Raw genomic sequence first — 24,388 nt, forward strand, 5'->3', positions numbered from 1 at the left:
CAAGCAAGATTTGTAACTTACTTTCGAGTGCGTAATTCGAACAACCGCCAATAAATACTCTGTCTTCTTATTTCAATATGAATTAATTTATTTTAACATACATATATTCATTTTCAATATGTACATTTTCTATTTTTCCTCTTTTTAATTGACTTAGAACTTGGAACAGCTGAACTTCAAACAACAAATTATAAAGTGTATTCAGATGATGATTCTACAAAAAGAGCACTCATACATGTATTATATAAAAAGCTAGTTAAGATATGAAGACAGTTCAAAAAATCAGTTAACACTGGATGCTGGTATAACTAACCAAGTTAAGTGAGTTTTTCCAGTTTAGTATTTGTGCCTAGTCTTACATTAGACCACAGGGAGTAACGCGAACTCCCGCAGAGACTCTGGAGAGACAAGGATTATATTCACTTTGTACAACGATTGACAAAATTACACAAAATCTTTGGACAAAGATTCACAATAATTTTGACAACAACATGTTGGAGAGTTAACAATTAGGACTGTCAATAAGTTGTAGGGTCTATGTACTCTTTATATATATACAGTATACATCAATACAACAACTGCCCCACATCAGGGTAGGGGGAGGAGGGGGCGGGTTTGAAGACCACTCCCTGGGGGTATTCATAAAATATACATAATCAGCTGAAACTGTAGACTATCAAAACTGTGGCATACCAGTTTAAGAATAAGCTTGGTACCAGTTTTATATGCTAAGGGAGACAAATATTGATATAAATTTGTATATGTCAAAGCTAATATAAAGAAACAGTCAATGTAGTATGAAAGTATACCAAGATAACGAAAAAAAAATAACAGTATAAATTCCTATCAGTCGGGATATATCATTTTAAGTTTCTACCTAAGCATCTTGAATTTTAAATAATCTGCTGAGGCAATCGAAAATGCTTTATATGTAATAAATTACAGTGAATGAAATAAAAAAAATTCCTATGTACTGTGGCATTATTGCAGGAACAATGCTATTTTTTCGTAAATAATTGTTTTCCTTATATGTAATATTTTTTACTCTAAAATCAACAGTCTGGACCAATGAATGATTAAATGAGTTGACCAGTTTCCCCTGAATGGAATGACAATGCCTGTTACGTATAAATAAGTCTTTGGAGATTTTTCAATGTATGAAGTCAAAAATGTTTTGCAATAATTTAAATGGATCCATGTCTTTTATGAGTGCGGGACTCATTCTGATAGCGATGGACTTTTACTTTTTCATAAAAAAACCCCATTCTATCAATGTAGAAACTTGATTACAATACATGTAAAACTATGAATTAATAATAAATAAACTGTTTAGGTCAACCATTATCCAAAATTATACAAATATATGAAATATGTACACAAAATATGAGTAATCAAATAAACTATATGTAAATATATTCCAATGGGTGAAATGCTAGCACTTATTATTCAACTTTCTGTGTAAAAAGACAACAACATAGAAAACAAATGAGATAATAACAAAGGTATGTAAAATACCCAATTAAAGAATCAACTTCTAATGTCCCCTCCATGGGACCAAGCTTCATGCTGCATTACGTTTCAATGTGATCTCAAATTTCAAAAAAATTCAAAATAAAATTCACTAAAAATGTACGGTAATACATTGGAGAGAGATCAATGAAATTCATCTGTCAACAAAGTCACTAGACCCGGTCATTTATGCTGTGTATTGCTTGCTGTGCTTTCTTCTCGGTGTAGTCCTTTAATAAATATACTGTAATTTCTTTCCTAAAACAGTTAACTAAATCAGATGTGTAGAATAATTAAGTCTTGTGTGTGTAGAAGTCTGCATGTGTTTGATAATTTCAATCATACAAAGATTCATATCAAACGATAATTCTACTGAGAGAGGTATAAAGACAGAGTCTGTCAATGAGGCTAACAACGTTCTATTCATTGTACAGGAAATGAGGAGTGGAAGATTACCATTATAACAACACTGACTTGTAAGCTCTTACAGTGATTATGCAATATTAAAAAAAAAAGATCAAATGCCGTCGTGTCAGATCCAGAATGAGTCCAGAGGAGAACCACCTAGCTTTCTATGGCGGCGGCGACTTGTGGCGTTTGTATGGAATGTTTAAATCCATTGACTTCTTGACACATCTATACACACTGATGTCGTAATATTATCTGTGCCGCAGAAAATGGAATAAGCTGTAGATATGCAAAATTTGGTCTTATCTGGAAGAAAAACAAATAGTAAACATTAGAGTCTACGATGTTTGCCTGTTCATGTCTGCATTGTCTTTATGTGTTTATACCTGCATGTGTTACTTGAATCTGTCACACTATCAGCTCTTTGTTACACTGTCAATGTGATTGTAAACCAACAAGTCTTTTTTAAATGTAACATATTTTTGCTTTTGTAATCTAATTAAAGTCAATTACTGGTATATATTATCGCACAGATATGTTTTTAGTTACACCTGCTTGCACACTTTACTTAAACAACTAAATTAAAAAACAGCAATAATTATATATCATCAAGGCTTGATGATATATAATTTTGCTGTTTTTTAGGTCAATACGATGATTTAGCTGCCCTACAAGTACAATATTCACCGAGCAAAGAGGTGATTTAGTGACAAATTTATACAGACATATCAAATTGAGTGGAAAACCTTATAACCTTTATATAATTTAAAGTCAGAGCCAAACACACTGAGAAATGCAAAATTTCATCAGACGACAGGAATGATGATGACAACCAATCATAGCAGTGTGGACATTTAGTCCAATGTAGAAAAAAATCATATGTTATAATCACCTCATAGGTCACTTGCAGGGGAATACTAACTTTTTTTTTTATTTTTCTAGAATGTTGGACTTTAGCCAATCAGCGAGCTAGGAATCAATCATATATTAAATAATATATTTTCTACACAATTATAGTTCCTTTACAGTTCAAAGTATTGCAGATGAGAAAGATAACAAGAGAGAGTCTTTACCCTATTATAAATCAGCAATTCCCATTTTCTTCTTTAGATCCACTGTCTCTTGGAAAATTAATTCTTTCAGTCGCTCTTTGGGTAGATCATCTAACTCCATCTCAAATGTGAATGGTTCCTCTGCTACTGGCTGTGAATCAAAATAAAGTTTTATTATTTAAATAAGTCACTGTTATCAAAGGGAGCACTGTTTTCATATCACATTACACAATATCCTATGTATACAATGCTGTGCTGTGATACTGTTACATAATATATGCTATAATATCTTATTTATTTAGAAAAGGGTCAGTTTTTAATAAAATCCCAAATACTGCTAGCATAAGTCAATGCAACTTTTATTCAAGTTTGATGATATTGAAATTTAAGATTGCTCTATACAATTGAAGGTGACCCTGCTGACAGATTTACAGTACAATATTTTCTGTGTGTCATGTGGTAGAAAACCACATAGAATGAAGAATACTTTGTATTTATATAAACCACCAATGACTTTCCATTTTAATATCCTAACAGTATCGACATTATTTGTATTGTGATGGATTTCTTATCATCAGGTCAACTCTAAATAATTCTATCTATTGTAAAAAGGGAGACATTTAATGAATAAATTTATTTATCTGTCAAAAGGCTGCTGTTATGCTTTTTTTTTTTTTTTTTTTTATCAAAATCTTTCCTTGATAGTACAGTATCACTTTCTTTATACTTGGGAGGGGGTGATCAACAGAGTGGGCTCTCATGAACCCTTACTAAAATTTATAAGAGATAAGGGTGGGGTGCCCCAGGCAAGGTGGGTGGGGGTAGGGTATAAATACCTCGTCTGCTGGGTCATAGTACTGTTCTAGGTAGGGATGGGCCAGTAACTCTTCCACTGTCTGTCTCTTGTGGGGGTTAAAGGTCAACATCTTGTCCAGAAGGTCCAAGGCTGAAGATAAAGATAAAACATACCTTGTCTTAAGCAACTATATAATTCCATTAAGCAAAAACTGTAATACAGTATTAGAATCTGCAACTTATGATACCAAATTGCATAGAATCAATGTATTATTATTAGGCATTCAAGTATTCAAGAAAGACAACTTGCAATATTTATTTAACTTTCATAGTTACTGAACCGGATACTTATGGTGCATTATCATTTGTATGGTGGTCCCCTTGCAAACACTGATAAGTATACAGTAGCACCGTTACCTTTGGGATCAGCCCTGGGGAACAGTCTGTTCCATGGGACTTTGGGTTTATAAGGAAGGGACTGGATGTAGCCTCTGGCCTGTAACAAACAAATTCATGGAGCATTTTAATTATTCCAGCCATCTAAAAAGGTGATTATCATTTGTGAGAAACATGAACATCACTTGTATAAATTCATGGTATATTTCTGAGCAGAGATTTCATCACATGTCTAGAAGGTGAGAACTGACCTTTTCATTGAGTATACAGTCGAGATCTTCTTGGCCAGGAGATCCCAGAATGCCCAAAATGTGATTCAGCTGGTCCAGGTCTATCAGAGTCAAGGTCAATCACAAAGGCAAACACAAGGTCAATCACAAGAATAAACAAGACTAAATGCAAGGTCAAACATATGGCAAACAAATAAAGTCAGTCTTGCGCTCAATAGAGTAGATATTGAATCAAAGTACTGAAAGTACACTGGGCAAGTTTTAGAACTCCAGCATTAATTACTAATTTGCAGATTGAGGCACAAGTATCGAGCTCTCTTATAGCTTGGGATCAGAGATGAAGATATTATTGAATATGATAATACTCAGTAGCAGGAATGTCAATTGTTTCATTATATAAATTCTAATGTTCCACAGTCAAATGTTGACATCCCTAATTTCTATAGATTCCAATATTCAATTTCTGTTAGATATCCCCCACATTTCAATACTTAAGATGTAAAGATCTGACATGTAGAGGATACAGTGTTTCCCTGGGAAGAGTGGTCTGTTGATCAGCATTTCTGCCAGGATACAGCCAACAGACCAGACATCAACTGTAAACAGAGTGATACAAGTGTAAAACATCATAACAGAACTGTAAACAGAGTGAGACAAAGTTATTATCATAATTACACTGCTGTAAACAGAGTGAGACAAGGTTATAATTACTGTTACAGTACTGGAAACAAAGGGAGACAAGGTTATAATCATTGTTACATTAATGTAAACAGAGAGAGACAAGGTTATAATCGTTGTTACAGTACTGTTAAAAGAGGAAAACAGGGTTATAATCATTTTTACAGTGTACAGTACTGTAAACAGAGTAAGACAAGGTTATAATCATTGCTATAGTACCATAAACAGAGTGAGACAAGGTTACAATCATTGTTACAGCACAGTAAACAGAGGGAGACAAAGTTATAATTAACATTACATTGCTGTAAACAGTGAGAAAAGGTTATACTCATTGTTACAGTACTGTAAACAGAGTGAGACAAGGTTACAATCATTGTTACAGCACAGTAAACAGAGGGAGACCAAGTTATAATTAACATTACATTGCTGTAAACAATGAGAAAAGGTTATACTCATTGTTACAGTACCGTAAACAGAGTAAGACAATGTTATAATCATTGTAACAGTACCGTAAACAGAGTAAGACAAGGTTATAATCATTGTTACTGTACCGTAAACAGAGTGAGAAAAGGTAATAATCATTGTTGCACTGCTGTTAACAGTGAGACAAAGTTATAACCTTTGTTACAGTACTGTAGTCAGATTGAGACAAGATTATAATCTTTGTTACAGTAAAATAAACAGAGTGAGACAAGATTATAATCAATGTTACAGTACTGTAAACAGAGTAAGACAAAGTTATAGTCATTGATTCATTGCTGAAAACAGTGAGACAAGGTTGTAATCATTGTAACAGTATCGTAAACAAAGTGAGACAATGTTATAATCATCATTACATTTCTGTAAACAGAGTGAGGCAGGGTTATCATCTTTGTTACAGTACTGTAAACAGAGTGAGACAAAGTTATAGTCATCTTTACATTCCTGTAAACAGAGGGAGACAAGGGAAAAAACATCGTTAGAGTACTGTAAACAGAGTGAGACAAGGTTATAATTATGTAACAGTACTATGATTTAGCTCTTGACTTAGTATCACGTTTCACTTGACTTGGTACTGACTTACTTGACTTGGTATAGCCTTTCGAGTTGAGCATGATCTCTGGGGCTCTGTACCATCTTGTTGCGACATACTCTGTCAAAAATCCAGTGTGGTCATGATTTGGGTCAGCTACTCGAGCCAAACCAAAATCACAAATCTGTAACAGAAACCCAATAACTTATTTCTGAACTTATTACTAGGAGAGAAAGAACATCATAACACTGCACACTTAGACTTTGAGAGGCAAACATTTGATACAAAGTCATAACTATTTACTGCCAAAAGGCAGATTACTGCAAACAAGTAAAATAATAATATTTTTTCCATTGCATAGAAAACTGAAGAAAATATCAGATTTATATTTTAATTCAATAAAAAATTTTACAGTGTGTTTCAGCACTCTAACAAAGGGTCACCTGACTGACCCTCAGATCATTTAACTTACCTTCAGGTCAACAAACTGACCTTCAGATCACAGGTTGTGTTGAGTAGGAGATTGCTGGGCTTGAAAGACTCACCTTCAGATCACAGGTTTTGTTGAGGAGGAGATTGCTGGGCTTGAAAGACTCACCTTCAGATCACAGGTTGTGTTGAGTAGGAGATTGCTGGGCTTGAAAGACTCACCTTCAGATCACAGGTTGTGTTGAGTAGGAGATTGCTGGGCTTGAAAGACTCACCTTCAGATCACAGGTTGTGTTAAGGAGGAGATTGCTGGGCTTGAAAGACTCACCTTCAGATCACAGGTTGTGTTTAGGAGGTGATTGCTGGGCTTGAAAGACTCACCTTCAGATCACAGGTTGTGTTGAGGAGGAGATTGCTGGGCTTGAAAGACTCACCTTCAGTTCACAGGTTGTGTTTAGGAGGTGATTGCTGGGCTTGAAAGACTCACCTTCAGATCACAGGTTGTGTTGAGTAGGAGATTGCTGGGCTTGAAAGACTCACCTTCAGATCACAGGTTGTGTTTAGGAGGTGATTGCTGGGCTTGAAAGACTCACCTTCAGATCACAGGTTGTGTTAAGGAGGAGATTGCTGGGCTTGAAAGACTCACCTTCAGATCACAGGTTGTGTTTAGGAGGTGATTGCTGGGCTTGAAAGACTCACCTTCAGATCACAGGTTGTGTTGAGGAGGAGATTGCTGGGCTTGAAAGACTCACCTTCAGTTCACAGGTTGTGTTTAGGAGGTGATTGCTGGGCTTGAAAGACTCACCTTCAGATCACAGGTTGTGTTGAGGAGGAGATTGCTGGGCTTGAGGTCACGATGAAGGACGTTTGCCGAATGAATGTACTTCAAGCCGCGCAGGATCTGGTACAGGAAGTAGCACACGTGGTCATTACTGAGCTGCTGGGTCTTCAGTAGTTTGTACATATCTGTTTCCATCAAACACTGGACGATGTAACTTATCAGGGTTAAGGAACTTTGTGGACCTTAGATTTCTTTCTTTTATTGTTTTCTTCTGATATTTGTACAAGAAATTTCAATAAATCATATAATTTCTTACACTTGCAGAATTTCTTTTTTTCTCAAAAAAGACCATTATTATCATAACTTCACAGCAATCTAAAGGTTTTAAGCTAAATGATTACAATATTCTATAATCATTTCAATTTTAATAGAACTTCTAACTTTTTAAGGTTAAAAAAAATAGATCAATCAAAAATGATCTAAAATTTGCAATATAAGAACTGCATGTTCATTAAAATTTAGTATATATATTGATTTATTACATCAGGTACTGCAGCATAATATATAGTACAACATTGTGTCTTTAAACTGTTGAAAATTAAGTAGTCAAATTCAATTTCAAGCAAATCAAAGGATACACATCTTTCATCTCATCAATGGTAGGTGCTCTAAGAATATCTTGTATATTGATAATCTGAAAACAATGTACAGAAGTCAGGAAAATGATCAAGTTACCAACACAACATCTCATAATTATTGTAACTAGCCCGTTTAATCCAAGTTCCCTGAGAAATATTACATGTTAGCAATGTTTCAACCTTTCTCATCAACCTAAACTGTTGACTGTTCACATTTATTTATGACGAAAGATGAAAAAAAACAGCCTCAAGAACTATCCAAGTCAATGGCACTAGAATGTTGTCAGAGGTTCATTTGACGTCTAGATCCAACTTCTATCACCTCTGACTCAAATTAAAGTAATAAGATTTCTGTGAATTCCAATCATGGTAATAAATGTAAACTGTAAGTCATAACACAGCATATCAAGCTTCTGATGAAAAACGTAAGATGCTAGTACTCAATTCCATAAATCAATATTAACTTTCCCCCACTTTTCTGAAGAAAGAATGCTGACAATAACATCTCATTCAAAAACACTAGGAAAAGAGGCATTTACATGTACAATATGATGAAAATCAAAAGTATTTTAAAATAAAAGTTCTACATTTTTTTTTTTAAGGGGGGGGGGGGTGTTAGGTGAATGTAATATTTTTTTATATTTCCTCTCACAGCTCCTGACCCCTACATCACTTATTGTTCTAAATGCATAGACCTCAGCCCCCACCAGGTGTTTTATAACAGTGTGTCATGTATGCCCACCTTTAGATCTATGATACAGATTACAAATGATTTTATTCTTAAATATACTCAATGATTCCCCTTCATAATATGTTAAACAGAATCAACAGTTAACTATCTATACACCTATTGAAGGCATTGGTGTATTGTCTGATTAATATAAAATGTCTGAGTCTTGAAGTCAATAACTTGTTGCTGAAACAAATCAGCAGATATCGCCTGACGACATCTCTGTACCCGGTCCATTAAGTGTGTTCAATAAAATGTCATCAATAATTAATCAATAAAGCACCTATCTACAGCGCTTGTGTCATTATGCAGCAATGCCATTATCTTAAAATGTACATCATCTTCACACACTGAGCATTACGACAGCTACATAACCAAGTGAAAATCAAATTGGTACAGATGTACTAGTTACTGTAAAATTTACATATTATAAAATGTTGTCCAGTGAAAGTGTAAAGGGGGTAGGGGTATAGGATGATCTTGCTGATTGTTTTCTTTCAAAAAGGGAAGGCAGTGACTTATTTACAGTCAATGATTCTGAATTTTGGCCCTTCTTCTTGCAAATATCACTGATTTTTTCCCCCATTTAACTTGTAATTTTTCCCAATATTTTTTGTCCAACCAAAAAGTTCTCTCTGACAACAATTAGAATAAATTTTAACATCAGTCAAAACACATGTCAATCATGCAATAACTAAATTCCCCATAAAAAATTCCAGAACTCAACCATGTCAATATATTCCAGCTGAAATGGGTTGAACACATCTCATATGACAAAACTTGGAATTGCTCAGTTACGATCCTCTCTGATATATGTATAGTACAGAGAACTGTGAGTCAAATGCTTGTGTTAGAACCATTTTTACAAGATCGTGGACTTTCGGTTGGGCGTAACTATCTACTTCTACTTTCCTCAAAAGAAGTTGAAAAGGATGCTATTTTTAAATGAAATATGCACCTATTGCGTAGTCTAAGCTCAAAAGCCAGCAAATCTTGTTGATTTCAAAGAGCCATGGCTGAGGGGCCAGCAACAAAATAGACATACCTACGTTCTATTGCTGTTTGACACAACTACCCAAAGTCCAAGCCCTTGTTAGAATGGTTTTAATTAATTTCTCTACCATTGACTATACTCACATTTTCGTGTTTGAATCTTGTTAAAATCTTAATCTCTCTGAGGGTCCTTTGGCAATATGTCTGGTGTTCAAATGGTGAGATCTTTTTGATAGCAACCTTCTGTTTAGTTACAGTGTCCAGGGCAGACCTGTAACAGAGGAAATGGCAATTTAATAATATACTTCAATTCATCGTTCAATAACAAAGTTTTTTTTGTTAAATACAAATATAGTAGGAAAAGAGAAGTGAGCATATAATACAAAAGTTTTCCAAGTCAGGAACTCTACCATAATAGAATTTACTATCGTTAAAATGATATTGTACAATGGACCATGTTTGACTTGTTTCAAAATTAACAGAGTTGGACTATTTTTATTATAGAGCTCTACCAGTTCATCACCAGGCAAATATCCTTGGTCCATATACTCCCACTAGTCCTATTGTAAAACTATATTTCAAATACTATGGCTATGCCACTTTTATAAGATCTCGAGTTTTCACATTAATCAGTTAATTAAACTGAATCAACAGGCAATTGGCTCGATCATCAAAACGTTTGGTGCACTAACAAATTATTTGTACATATTTTGCACAATAGAATGGAATGCCATAAGCTGGCTCAGCTAACGTCCATTTTCCAATATAGGTGGTATTTAATCAATCCACTCCATGGTACACATGGATCCACATACCGCATGTATATTCATATTAAAAAATTGATGAAAACAAAATTTAGTCATTGTATATGTTGAAATAAGACATGTAGCCATACAGGCTCATTCAACTTGTCTTGCTATTTCTACATCTCGTTAATATTACTAGTGAAAAAATTAAAAATAATTTGATATCGTAGAGTAGTGGCCCTTGGCTGCAGTTGTTTGCAGGTCGCTGGCCATAACTTACACAACCATTCCGTATGCACCCTCTCCAATGTATTTCAAGTCAACATAGCGTGGACCAACAAGGAATTCCTGGGCCTTAACAGCCACGGCTCCTGATTTACTCGCAGGTTTATCCCCGCTCGCCATGTTGATAGAGAGCTCGGAGTCACGTGATAATTGACGTCACAGGGAAATTCACTTCATTTGCATATGCACCTACCAAAGATAGAAGGATGCGAATATCAACGCTACAAAACCCTGATGTATCTGTGAATATATTTCATTAAAATTGCAAAGAAACTTGGTAGATAATCATGAATCGTCGGAGCCTAATGACTTCCCATAAACATAGCACGTTAACGTAAATTTATGGTACATTTATTTTTAAATCAAAAGTTCTGACCAAAATGGTAGAAATATAGAAAAATACATCTTATTAGACATTTTTAAAAAGTATTTTGTATTTCCAACAATAGGTATTGAAATAATGTCATCGGTCGAACATTTGCACGAAAAAGTAAAGAACAAGTTATTTAGTATGAGTGACGTCATTTTTGTTATATAAATGAACACGACCGGTCCGGAATGTTTATTTCCGGTGAAACGCGGTACGAAGTTGACATAGACGCAGATCTATATAGATCAGTGAAACATAATTGCAGATCCGAAATATAGAAAAATGAGTCAAAATCCGCCTCCACATACGACAGCAGGTAAATAATAACTTTTTTAGCGTATTGGTTTGTTTGCTAAATCAATATCAATTCGACGATAATATGTACAGCAGTGGTCAGTGGTTGTGTAACTGTCAGACTGGGCACATGTAGCGGGTGTATGTCGGCGTGGACCGGGTTAGGCTTTGTTATGTCAGTTCAGGATGTCACTTTACATAACGATAAAACAATTTCATTTTTAATTTCATAAACTATTTAACAATAATCAAGACATGTCAGAAGATTAGACCACATGAATTAAGTTTCATCAATAATGGGACTAAAATAAAAATCAATACACCAGGGATATATATATATATATATATATATATATATATATATATATATATATATATATATATATATATATATATATATATATATATATATATATATATATATGATATGCCTTTCCTTTAAGTTTTTATAACACTTCAGAGACCTGTCATAAATTTGACAGCACAAATGTGTTTGACGATCAGAATGGTTGAATCTTAGTCTGGTCAGGGTTTTTTCCATTCCTTCAAATTTAGTGCTGTGATAAACCCCCTGAAATATTCTCTTTTGAGAAGTGGCCAGGCACAGCCTACATTCATTTCTCTTTGCAAGCCCTCATATTTGATTCTGAAAAACTTGTAAATGTTGGAATCGAAGATGGTCTACGCTTCAAGAATCATCCCATGTTTTGACTCCTGAATTTTCATAACAGACCTATTATTTCTACATTTTAAACATTGATGCATCCATGTATCCCACCAAAAAATCAACACTAACTCGCTGTCAATGTGATTGTATTTGATTTTTTGACGTTTGATTGGACCTCGTGGTCATGTGATTGTATTTGATTTTTTGACGTTTGATTGGACCTCGTGGTCATGTAATTGTAGTGCAGCTGGTAGAGAGTAACAGCCGGCCGTGTGGTGTCCAGTTGGTTAGCACCGCCAGAACAAACAAGAATGCAGACCCAATGGACTTGGTGGAGCTGGCCACAACTATTCAAAAGGTTTTCCTATCATACAGTTTTCTTACTATAATGTATTATTAGTACTATTAATTTTTTTGGGGGGGGGGTGGTTAGTTTGAAATATCTAATATTTTCCTGGCTTTATTAATGATTTGCTTTGTTGGAGGCAGCAAGTATCCAGTTTCCGTAATGGTGCTGGTTCCTGATGACGTTTTACTGGCATGTAAAATATCAAAATCATTTAAAAAAGCCAGGGAAAACAGAAATTTCAGAGGGGGATGGGGATTTTAACTATATCACATCCAAATATATCTTGTCTTAATTGAGGCTGTGATGTTAACTTACTTTATGAGGATATAAAGTTGGCTTACTATTTGAGGCTGTAAATTTGGTTTACTTTTTGAGGCTGTAAAGTTGGCTTACTATTTGAGGCTGTAAATTTGGTTTACTTTTTGAGGCTGTAAAGTTGGCTTACTGTATAAGAGGACTTAATGGTCATGACCATTTTAGTATTGATATACTTTAGAAGAAGAGCTCCCTATAGATATATAGGAAAATACCCTCATTTAAATGGTAAACATGGTAGAGTTCATATATTTTTTTACTTTTTAACATGTTATAGCTTGATAAATCATATCCTAAATTTTTGAATGGTCCATGGTTGATTTGTTGACTGTCCAGCCGCCGTTAAGGCTGCAATGTTGGCTGACTATTTGAGGTTTTCCTTCAGGCTGATGAGTTTGTCAAAGCCACAGCAGGTAGCAAACTGACAGAAATCGCCAACCAGATCCGGTACCTTCAGGAAAGGGCCCGAAAGGTTTGTACTGTCTCACCCATCCCTTATCACACAACATATATAGATGGCATCATAACTGGAAGGGGTGGAGGTGAATGTTTATGTTTTTAACATCAATTCTTAATTTGCAATAAATTCTTACAATGGTTCATTTCAATTCTTATTGAATTGTTTCATCATTTTAAGCTATAACATTATTACTTATTAGGTTAGTTACTGACTCACTACGGAAATATATTGGGTTGATAAATCTCATAGATGGCGAGGCGAAGCCGAGCCTTCTATGAGATTGATCAACCCAATATATTTCCGTAGTGAGTCAGTAACTAACCTAATAAGTGTTTTGTTTTCTCGAGGACTTTCAAGCGACATATTTATATTCACAAATAGCGATCATCTATGCAAAGCCATGTACAAGATGCCTTACATCTCGTCCAATTTAACTCATTTAAACTCTTCAAAATTTTCAATCTCACCTTTCAAATACTCTTTCAAAATCTTTGCTTCACCCATGTTACTTACAATGTTTTGTTGCTTTTCAATTTTAAATGTTTTCACCCTTTCCTCTGCAGAAATTTGAGCAAATTTCGACGCTGCCATTTTGTTCTGCTCCAGACAAAACAATGTGACGTCAATATTTTAAGGGAAACTACTCTAATTTTAAAGAATTTCAAAGGGCAACTACTCCAAATACTTTAAGAACTCACGGGATGCAGTTAATGTATAAAATACAATGAAATGTCGAAATGAGTAAGCGAAGCGTCGACAAATGACGGCCATATTGCCTAACATTATTTCCCACAGAACAAATATAGAGATATATGAGGCAATCACGTGCTATGTTTAAACCAATGTAATTGTGACATTTCAGTCCAAGGGAAAACAATAGGAATTGGAGGTAATAACTACAGAATTAGACTTGTCTTTTACTTTCAGTACTTTGATTATGATCATATTTTAGGCTCTAGAGGAAGCTAACAGAGACAACAAGCTCCACCACTACGCCTGTAACCTCGTCAAGAAACCAGGCACCACTTACTATCTGTATGAGCGAGATTCCGGACAAAAGTACATGTCCATTTTATCTCCAGAGGTTAGAAAATTTGACATGATCAATACTGTAAACCAACTATTGTTCCCATCAATTTTTTTTGTGCTTAAAAGTGTTTAATAATGGTTCAGGGTGACTAATTCAACCAAAGTTATGTAAAGAGTCTTTAACATGTAAGAGTCAGAAAAAAGTGGAGCATGGTTCACAGCTAGAAGTATCCATGACAACAAGGTTGTTGGGAACCTTGACAAATGTTCTTTGAATAAAACTTGGTTTACAGTTTCACTATTTCGCTCTGTGAAGTATGTCCCAACACGTACATAAGAATTGGGTATCAGCTGTATGATTACGGATCTCCAATCCTCAGCATGTTCCATATCTCCAAATTATGCAGATTTTTTTATTTATGCGTTAAATCTGTTTTTAGCTCACCTGAGCTGAAAGCTCAAGTGAGCTATTCTGATCACTTTTTGTCTGTCGTCCGTCTGTCCGTCCGTCTGTAAACTTTTTACATTTTAAACTTCTTCTCTAAAACCGCTTATCCAATTTCAACCAAATTTGGCACAAAGCATCCTTATGGGAGGGCAAATATAAATTGCAGAAATAAAAGTCCGATCTGTATTCAAAGCGGAGAAAACCTTGAAACTGTAGAAAAAAGGGGGTGCATTTTTAAAAATCTTCTTCTCAAGAAATACTGATTCCAATTCAACGTAGTTTAGCATAAATTATCCTTATGGGAAGGAAAATATTAATTGCAAAAATTAAGGTCTAATTCTGTTTCAAATCTGAGTTATTACGAAAATAATAATAAAGGAAAGGCGTGTTTCAATCAGTTTAATAGCTTCGGATTCGGCATCCGGTAAAATGGGTAGACAAGACTTGGCCTGGGCAAAACAAAAGATTGGCAGTTATTAATCTGCCAATCTCATTAAAATTTCAGGATATTTGATGGACCAGTATATTTGTATTTGCTGTAAATATTGCTGCAAAATAATGCGTATTTGGAATTGACGATTGCCGATCTGCCCCGCCTTTTATTTTGCCACGGCCCGGGTTTGCGTACCCATTTTACCAAGACTCGTATTCCATACTTCTAAAACGAGGTTCTTTGTTTAAAGCAGCCATGACATTATTCGAAAAAGGGTCGATCTGACTATGATGAATTTGCTTGTTGTGCAACAGTTCGCGTATGAAGGGAAATTTTTGAAACATGAAAAATATATTGGTGCCGATTTTGTGAAGTAAATTGAGGCTATACTCTGTCCCAAGATATTTTGGATTCACTTTTGGCTTAATTGCTTGATACTTATAAATACCTCAGGATTCAAACGATGTTCATTCAAAAGTATGAAAAATTTCCAAGATTTCTCAGTCAAAACGCCCCTGTTAGCTTATCAGGTTTCAATACAATGCTAAAAAATGTGATGTCTACGGAGATTTTGTATTGCAGCAAGCCCGGATGATAATGTTGAAATATTGCGCGATGTATTCCGAGTGTATTCGGAATGGAGAAAAGATGTAAACATTCCCCATAATAAATCTCCGTAAGGAATCTGTTTTCATTCCTGTGAATTTTTCCGAGTGAAAGATGATAATGTGTCAATGAAATTATCTTGGAAAATATCCCTTTCAACTATTTCAATTGCACTTCTTTCACAGGTAAGTGTACTTTTATTAAAAATCGCCCAAATGTGCTGCATAAATATCTTGGGACAGACTATAAATATTTCTATGCGTTGACAGTTTTCACACATGACGTTGATGTTAGCTTGTTCTGATTTTCGTTTCGTTTTCATTATTTATGCTTTGTAACCTGGAAACTGTCGTCTGTATTTCGTGATTTTTACGTATCAAATCAAACAGAGATTTCGGTAAATCAAACAGTTACGTTAACTGTTTACCTGCGCAAATTAAGCAAAATCTGATGTAGGAGTACTGAAATACAATTCATCTATCGGTAATTCGGCATTATCTTTTGCGTAATGGTAGATTAATTCAATAGGTTTTTGTTGAGATGCTCGGCATTTTCTCTAGTTTATTCAGTTTAAATATCGCATACGGAAATATGTAGGTATATACATGTATATATATGATTCATTTCGAAGAAATAAATTGTGTTCTTTATTTGTTATACATGTAGTGCATGTTTCTTGTGTTTAATTGTTTACAATTTCTATTTGCTAACCATATTTGAGTGTTAAGCTTCGAATTATAAGCAAGATACAGAGATTTGCTCACAATTCTATGTTTGTACACAGATCTTAAAAGCTGAAGATTAAATCAAAGTACTGATAGTACTGAAAAGCGCTAACCCAGCTTCTGTATGTATATAACAGATATATGTATATAGCATTTCAGCTTCTGTATACGCACTATATTTCCTCATCACTGCATGACAGTCCCTGCAATGATGTATGTAAGCCCCGTACATTAATTTCACAATAGCCCATAAATTAGATTCACAATTTAGCCCGTGCAGTTATGTGCATAAACCCCTGAAACTGGTTCCCTAACCAGTTTAAATTATGTATACTTTTGCTTACAGGGGGCGGTTATTCGATGCACCGTAAGTTGAAGTCTAACGACAATAAAGCGCTGAGCTATGCTTAGCGCTTTAAAAAATAAAAAAATTGTCAATATTTATTACGAAAATTTTCAAAATCTGTTCTTCCAGAAACCAACTTATTGAATTGTAAACTTAACCTTTTTAGCTCACCTGAGGATGGGGCCACAATGGGGGGTCGAAGTTTAACAAATGAATATATAGAGTAAATCTTTAGAAATCCTCTTCTCAGAAACTAATCGGCCAGGAAAGCTGAAACTTGTGTGGAAGCATCCTCATGTAGTGTAGATTCAAGATGTGAAAATCATGACCCCTGGGGGTAGGGTGGGGCCACAATGGAGGGTCGAAGTTTAACATATGAATATAAAAAGTAAATCTTTAAAAATCTTCTTCTCAGAAACTCATTGGCCAGGAAAGCTGACACTTGTGTGGATGCATCCTTATGTAGTGAAGATTCAAATTTGTGAAAATAATGACCCCCGGGTGTAAGGTGGGGCCACAATGGGAGATCGACGTTTTACATAGGAATATATACAGTTAATCTTTAAAAATCTTCTTCTCAGAAACTAATTCGCCGGCAAAGCTGGAACTTGTGTGGAAGCATCCTCAGGTAGTGAAGATTCAAAGTTGTGAAAATCATGACCCCTGGGGGTAGGTTGGGGCCACAATGGGGGATTGAAGTTTAACATATGATTATATACAGTAAATCTTTAAAAATATTCTTCTCAGAAACTAATCAGCCAGGAAAGCTGGAACTTGTGTGAAAGCATCCTCAGGTAGTGTAGATTCAAAGTTGTGAAAATAATGATCCCCAAGGGTAGGGTGGGGCCACAATGGGGGGGGGGTCAAAGTTTAACAAAGGAATATATAGGGTAAATCTTTATAAATCTTCTCAGAAACTAATCAGCCAGATGATTCTTTATAATTGTTAAGACTTTGGCCCCAGGACAATTCTTTGGCCTCACGAGAAGGTTTAGAGTTTGATGTACGTTTATATCCCATATATAAACTATTGTTAGGGATCTTTTTTAGAACTGCAATACTCAACATATGATATGACTATAAAATCATCCTGTTAGAAAAGGGACTAATGAATATAAACATAAGAATATCCAGGGAAAAATGGATTTTATTTATACAGGATTTACATGAATTATTGTACATTGTCCAGATAGTTTGTATTATGACTCCACTGAGCTGATTTTATCATACCTATTGTTCCTCAGGTGAGCGATGTGGCCCATGGGCCTCTTGTTTATTTAGTCAAAGTTAATTAGTCTTCTAGTGTTGATATTACATATTCAAGGGAATATTGGCCTAGTGGTTGTAAGGGGGTCTGCTACTTTTAGGTAAAGGAGTTTGAGCAATTGGTGCACCATTACAACCTCTTTTTTCAAATTTGATCTCAACTTGCTTATTTATTCTATTTCATTCATTGTGGGAATATTTGCAATAACTTTGTTAAATGCATGGATACCATCGATAAATTTTGTTTTATTCATTTAGAAAGGTTGAAAAACAAATAAAATTTTCATGATGAACATGATGAAAAAAATACTTTGAGGTTGAGGTTTGGAGAACCTTAAATGAGTTTTATATCCATTTCACGTGAGGCAGTATTCAGTTTGTTTCTCTCTCTATTCCAGGAATGGGGTGCTTCTTGTCCCCACGTGTTTTCTGGAGCATATCGACTGGAGCATGACATGTCCTGGACACCCATAGAGGAAGTGGAGGAACGAAGTCAACAGTTTGCCCTGATAGACAAAATATTAGACACTCGTAAAGCCCTGCCGGACAAAGATAGCCCAACGATAAGCAGTGTGCTGGGAGAGAAATCCTAGTCTGGTGTGTGGAGGAGGCTCCTGTGTGGTGAAATGATGAATGGGTTAAGTGTATGGAAGGGAGACGATGAATGAATGACAGTGATTGCGAGATGACTTCTGTTTTCTTCCTGTGGAAAGGAAATATTAGAAACTGAGCACCAGTATCCAGTGTTAGGCTGAAACACTTGTATTATTCTAATCACATGGTAAATGAACACATGTACATGTTCTAATTACACTAACATTCTTGATACTTTATAATTTATAACATTGTATAGTCCATAAGACCAAAGAAAGGTTTTCTTGACAAGCTTGTTCTTGATGCAAGAGAAAAACATCTTCACAAATGTAATACAGAATTGCAATACATTTTATGTTTATAAGGGGTAATCTTTATACCAGTATATTTGTAATTTTTTAATACTTTGTGATCTCTGACTCTCTAAGGGCATGCACGATTATATTGGTGATATATTATCTTGCTACAAGAACTTACATATTGTATGATTATGTGTATGTTGAATCATTTTAATAACAATACTTTATTGGAGTTAACAGTGATTTTTTTAATTGTATATTTATTTTATGCAAATGGAATAATTCATTATTGATATTAATTGTATTTTATGCTAATATTATTTTACTGCAATGTTATAAAAACAAGTGTGTACACCATCAGGTTCCTATCAGAATGTTTATTCATCTGCGGAAGAGCTTTTCTAATTGTCTTCATTAATCAAATATGAAAAAAATAAAAAGACTTGCCCTCTTATTTGGTTTGGTTGTAATCAGATATGATGCAAAATGAACGCAGTTATATTTCCAGCAGCTGAGAGATCATATCCAATATATTATCAATGAGGAGTGTATACATGTAGCTACATGGATTTTTATGGATGGATTGCCTTGTGCTAATTATTATAGAGACAGTTTGTTTATATGCGAAATGTTTATAAGATTTATCTTTCTCTGTTGCCCCTGTGCTCACAAGTTGTATGGATAATAGAAAATAAGAAATAACAACAATGATAGCAGAGACATTTTAACACTAAGGTACAGTGGAACATCTCTTAGGAATTTATAAAAGATGTAAGGAAGCTATTTATAAGTATTACAATTTATTGATAAGTTTGAACTTTTTTAAAGGAGGAAACTTACATTGCTTAGTTGAAGAAATTTACACACCATCACTTCATGAAGTTCAATATGAACTTGGGATTTTATCAAGTACAGGTGAATCTGGAAAGAAATGCTCTACATTGATTTGACTATTAAAATTAAATATGTCCCCCAAATCAGAACTTATATTTCCCTTACTATTATTAATTCACCAAAATAACGGCAGAAATATTCATGAAAAGGAAATATGTAATTGAGTTATCATCAAAACAACATAGTATAGCTGTGTAAATATTCAATGTAAACGTACAATTCATTATTGAAAATATCAGGGACGTATATACTAACATTTAACATACGTCCCTGAATAAATACACTTGCTACTGTACCTATAGCTGCAAAAAAAAAAGAAGCACCTACAGCAAAAATGGTGGATATAGCATCATATAATTTTCATTCAAATAGTCGCACTCGCAGCAAGTTATTGAAGCTTTCAGTTTACATTTACTGGCTGTGTGGCAACGCTCTTCGAATTTTTTGTTCAAAGTGCTTTGAATTTGGGACCAAATCAATGCACTTTGAATTTTTTTTTCAAAGTGCGTTAAATTTTGGACCAAGTTAACCCACTTTGAAAAAATATTTATACGTTTTAAAAAAATTTTGGAAAGGTTAAAATTTTAAAATCCCGAACTCGTGACTTTTATTAAAATGTATAATTCGATATAAAAAAAATATCTATCAGAGCTCAGAATCATGTGTGCGAATTAATGGTCACCTCATAAATTGGGTTGATTGTAACACTGGTGTAAAACAAGATGATAATTTATCTCCAACCTTATTTTCAATTTTCATCAATGACCTTGTTCATGAAATTAATAATCAAGATGTAGGAATAGATCTAGTAAATCGCAAATTATCCATGTTGTTATACGCAGACGATATTGCTTTGATAGCCAAATATACAGAAGATTTACAATGTATGTTAAATAAATTACATGAGTGGTGAAGACTTTGGAGAGTACTTAAAAGCACCAACAAGTCAAAATGTATGCATTTTAGGAAAATTAGGGCAAGAGCAACGAATTTTGAATTTACCATTGGGTTTAATAAGCTAGAAACAGTTGATAATCGTAGGTATCTGGGAATAACATTCACTTACTCATGAAACTTTATGGAAATGGAGAAAGGCTAGCTAAAGCAGGGGGACGTGCTCTTGGGAAAATTATTTCCTCAATACATAATAATAATTAAGACTTTAGGTTTAACTCATACGAGAAACTATTCTACTCTCGTGTCATTCCAGTTTTGGACTATGCATCCAGTGTCTGGGGATTCAAAAAAATTCAGTCGATAGATAAAGTTCAAAATAGAAACATTCGTTATTTTCTTGGAGTTCATCGTTTTGCGCCAACTTTTTCGGTTTATGGAGACACTGGATGGTTACCTAGTCAATATAGACGTTGGATTAATGTAATTAGATATTAGAGTTTTGTCCTTTGAATATGAACGGATCACAATTAAGAAATGTATTTGAAATTGATTACAACAGATGTAGGAATAATTGGTGTAGTGATTTAAAAGAAATTTTTCACAGTTTAGATTTAGATTTCTATTTTGACTCTAGAATGATCGTAGACACAAATATAATTCAATCAAAAATACACTTCTTCTATTCAAATTTCTGGAACAGTGAGATCATTAATATTCCAAAACTATATGTACTTACGTACTTTTTAAGACAGTTTTTTTTTGTAGAGAAAATTATGTAGTTTTAGATATGCCTAAACATTTGCGATCAATTTTGGCTCAGTTTAGATGTGGGATTTTACCATTGAGAATTGAGACGGGTAGATACGACGGTGAACCCGTTTGGGAGCGAATTTGTACTTTTTGTTGTAAAAATAGTGTAGAAAACGAAATTCACTTTTCATTAAAATATTGTCCTTTGTATAACGATTATAGAAGAATCCTTTTCGAAAAGACTGGGTTTAATCAATTAATAAATTTGTCAGATACAGGTGCACTAATTGTTCAAATTATCCTCGGCATGTTGCCAAATACTTATATCATTCTTTTACACGTAGACAATCTTAATTTATTGTTCAGAAAATAAACATATGTACTGTACGTATTATATAAACTTTGCAAACTCAAGGGTTCCAAAGGAAGCTTTATGTATATTTTCAATCATATTTTTTTTACCGCATGATGGTGTGTTATTCTCTGTTCTGTTTTCATATTTAATGTGTTCAAAGTGGCATATATACATAGGCCCGATGGACCGGTGTTAAATCTATGCTTACAGTTGTTATTACACATGGAAATGTATACACATGTCGCTATATATAAATAAATTACTTACTTACTTATAGATCTAAAGTGAACCCACTATCCTATTGTGCTACGCTGTAAGATGGCAATATATTGGAAAAGAAACTATTACTGATAAAATTATATGTAAACTATGATTTTATATAAACTGTTAGATGGGGTTGTTTATATTATGATATCAATTAGCTTCCGACGCCTTTAGATGCTTATGAATAAAATTAGATTTTTTTCTTGATCTTGATAATTAATGATGCTAAAAACTATAGCATACCTGAGAAGTTTAGCAGAAATACATTTATAAAGTAGAAAACATGATTCAACTTATTTACGGAATATTTAAAACTGTTCGGCATTAGTTTTGGATTTATAAAGGCTATTTGTATTTCCGATGGGGAAAGCGCGCCAAATTTGCTATTATCAACAAAAGCGGGAAAAGCTGTGAACAACAAACCGATCATGGTGCGAACAAAGGCAGATGGTGGATCAAGTTCTGCTTCAAGGAAAGGTAACATTAAACACGTTTTACATGAAAGGATACAGGTTTTATTGATTAGTTTGGCAGTATTTATCTTTTTGTCCTGAAACCTGCACATGGCCGCTGTGTGTTGGGTGTCGTTGATTAATGTAGTGAGGCTTACTGATGTGCAAACGGTGACTTGTACACAAATTGAACGATTTCATAAAAGTTTTAAAGAAGTAAAACACTGGTATAAATTAGATGTTTATTCTTTTCTTACATAGTTGTTGCAGCGAGAGCCCCACGCAAGGCCCTGGGTGGAAGTGGACCCAGTTCATCAGCAAGTAACTCCCCCAGCGGTATGTAGACATAAGTTGTTTAAGAACTATGTCTTCTCATAGAAATTAAAAGGACTTCAAACCATTCAAGTTTAGATCTTAAAAAACTTGCTGATTTCATCTGAAAGTTTGAGTCATTGTGAGTGAACCTGCTTTATTATCTTTATGGCGCCTAATGATATGTGAAACTTCTCCTGCAGGTAAATCAGCTAAATATGCGGGCGGGAACTCGGCGTGTCCAAGGCCGACTCCAGACTGGCAGAAAGGCATCAACTCGTTCTTCCAGTCGCCACAGAAAGGCAAGGAGAATCAGAGCCCGAGCGACTCAGAGTCTGTGGGGAGCGGCAGTAGCCAGGGCAGTTCATCCTCCGCCTCTTCCTGTCCAGACTCGGGGTAAGAGTAGCGGCCTGTAATCTCGTTCCCTATAGTCTTTTCTTGAACTTTGAGGCTCAATCTTTTTTCATTGTCCTCATCATACTATTCTCTCGCACAATTTGTTGGGGACGGGTTTTATAGCACCACTATACGGTGTATATGGGTGTGTTAGTTTTTTTTGCATATGTACAGAAAGTTTGGAGCATTGGCATGTTTCACTTCATTGTACCATCACAGACCAAACCTAGTAAAACAATTGACAAAACAATGTTTGTAGCCCCACTTCATTATTACACTGGTTGTATTCAAATATTCAGATTTACAAGCCTATAATGAAAATATTAAATATTCACATGTCAAGTACATCAAATGGTTTTATTTTTAGGCATTGTGGATAAATTTTAATGATTTAGTGCATTTGTGCAAAATGAAGATTGAGTTATGGTTGTCTGGTTGATTTTGTAGACCATCCTGTAGTTCTGATGACTGATGACAGGGCAATACAGACAACATTAAAGCATTGAGTGAGATGAATTCCCAGAATAGTCAGCTGACACCTCGTGTTTTTAATGAGAAGAACTTTTTATAAGTCAAACAAAGTCTTCATCAGTTCATGAACATATGGCAGGGAGTTCATTTTACTTCGAGATTCCCTACAAAAGCCAAGACAGATTCATGTGGCATATATCATAAATACATGTTATACCTGTATAAACTGTAATCTTGTATGTATGAGAGAGAGAGAGAGGGGAGAGAGAGAAGGAGCGATAAATGTTTCAAAATTATTTTTTTAATAAAATTTTAAAAATTTTATATCTTTGTTTCATTCTGCTTTAAAAGTTTGTTGACTGAGTAAACTATCGTGTGTAAGAGTTGGGTTCATGAGTAATAGGTACATTGTATATTAGGTATAAGACGGTTGAACAACGATTTACATCTTGTATGCTCTACTTCCCACACAGCTTCTATAGTTTTAATCAGGAGGATTATTCTGCTATTTTTGTTGGAGTTGTGGTTCTTTGATTAAACAGGCGGTCGTCACAAAGCGTCGCTAAGGTGGAAATTGTCGCCATTTCTACATAAAACATACATTTTTTTTTATTTCTCAAAATTAAATTGTTCCTTTGAGATTCTTCCATTATTTCATTATTTGACTATGCCGGCATTGTCGGAGCTACTAGTATGTCAAATCAAAGAACTGGA

At 34.6% G+C, this 24,388-nt stretch overlaps 3 protein-coding genes across 3 annotated transcripts; 2 read left to right on the forward strand and 1 right to left on the reverse strand.

The window, feature by feature from the left end:
• Positions 1 to 64: 64 nt before the first annotated feature.
• Positions 65 to 10,841, reverse strand: LOC128188086 (mitogen-activated protein kinase 1-like). The gene is made up of 11 exons (XM_052858892.1): positions 10,678 to 10,841; positions 9,796 to 9,922; positions 7,929 to 7,984; positions 7,315 to 7,504; positions 6,132 to 6,264; positions 4,915 to 4,986; positions 4,412 to 4,491; positions 4,182 to 4,260; positions 3,806 to 3,915; positions 2,991 to 3,120; positions 65 to 2,223 (listed from the first exon to the last, which is right to left on the reverse strand). Exons 1-10 carry the CDS (start codon positions 10,800 to 10,802, stop codon positions 2,995 to 2,997), a joined length of 1,098 nt encoding a protein of 365 aa, XP_052714852.1. The 5' UTR covers positions 10,803 to 10,841; the 3' UTR covers positions 65 to 2,223; positions 2,991 to 2,994.
• A 391-nt stretch (positions 10,842 to 11,232) lies between these two features.
• On the forward strand, positions 11,233 to 19,337 carry LOC128190672 (uncharacterized protein C1orf50 homolog). Its single transcript, XM_052862802.1, has 5 exons — positions 11,233 to 11,368; positions 12,256 to 12,371; positions 13,063 to 13,149; positions 14,090 to 14,221; positions 18,389 to 19,337. Exons 1-5 carry the CDS (start codon positions 11,335 to 11,337, stop codon positions 18,581 to 18,583), a joined length of 564 nt encoding a protein of 187 aa, XP_052718762.1. The 5' UTR covers positions 11,233 to 11,334; the 3' UTR covers positions 18,584 to 19,337.
• A 3,050-nt stretch (positions 19,338 to 22,387) lies between these two features.
• On the forward strand, positions 22,388 to 23,998 carry LOC128189236 (PCNA-associated factor-like). The gene is made up of 4 exons (XM_052860766.1): positions 22,388 to 22,520; positions 22,757 to 22,831; positions 23,011 to 23,203; positions 23,651 to 23,998. The coding sequence occupies exons 1-4, from the start codon at positions 22,472 to 22,474 to the stop codon at positions 23,673 to 23,675; spliced, it is 342 nt and encodes a 113-aa protein (XP_052716726.1). The 5' UTR covers positions 22,388 to 22,471; the 3' UTR covers positions 23,676 to 23,998.
• Positions 23,999 to 24,388: the final 390 nt, after the last annotated feature.

Source organism: Crassostrea angulata, chromosome 6 (assembly GCF_025612915.1).
Source record: "Crassostrea angulata isolate pt1a10 chromosome 6, ASM2561291v2, whole genome shotgun sequence".
Lineage (NCBI taxonomy): Eukaryota > Metazoa > Mollusca > Bivalvia > Ostreida > Ostreidae > Magallana > Magallana angulata.

Bases quoted from the DNA above. Each gene is read 5' to 3' on its own strand.
- LOC128188086 (XM_052858892.1), bottom strand. From the start codon at position 10,802: ATGGCGAGCGGGGATAAACCTGCGAGTAAATCAGGAGCCGTGGCTGTT. The intron at 6,265-7,314 runs GTGAGTCTTTCA...TTTCTGTTACAG, and splicing joins ACACAACCTGTGATCTGAAG to ATTTGTGATTTTGGTTTGGC. The intron at 3,121-3,805 runs GTATTTATACCC...TTTGATTCACAG, and splicing joins ACTATGACCCAGCAGACGAG to CCAGTAGCAGAGGAACCATT.
- LOC128190672 (XM_052862802.1), top strand. From the start codon at position 11,335: ATGAGTCAAAATCCGCCTCCACATACGACAGCAG. The intron at 11,369-12,255 runs GTAAATAATAAC...ATGTAATTGTAG, and splicing joins GCCTCCACATACGACAGCAG to TGCAGCTGGTAGAGAGTAAC. The intron at 13,150-14,089 runs GTTTGTACTGTC...ATCATATTTTAG, and splicing joins TTCAGGAAAGGGCCCGAAAG to GCTCTAGAGGAAGCTAACAG.
- LOC128189236 (XM_052860766.1), top strand. From the start codon at position 22,472: ATGGTGCGAACAAAGGCAGATGGTGGATCAAGTTCTGCTTCAAGGAAA. The intron at 22,521-22,756 runs GTAACATTAAAC...TTTCTTACATAG, and splicing joins AAGTTCTGCTTCAAGGAAAG to TTGTTGCAGCGAGAGCCCCA. The intron at 22,832-23,010 runs GTATGTAGACAT...CTTCTCCTGCAG, and splicing joins AGCAAGTAACTCCCCCAGCG to GTAAATCAGCTAAATATGCG.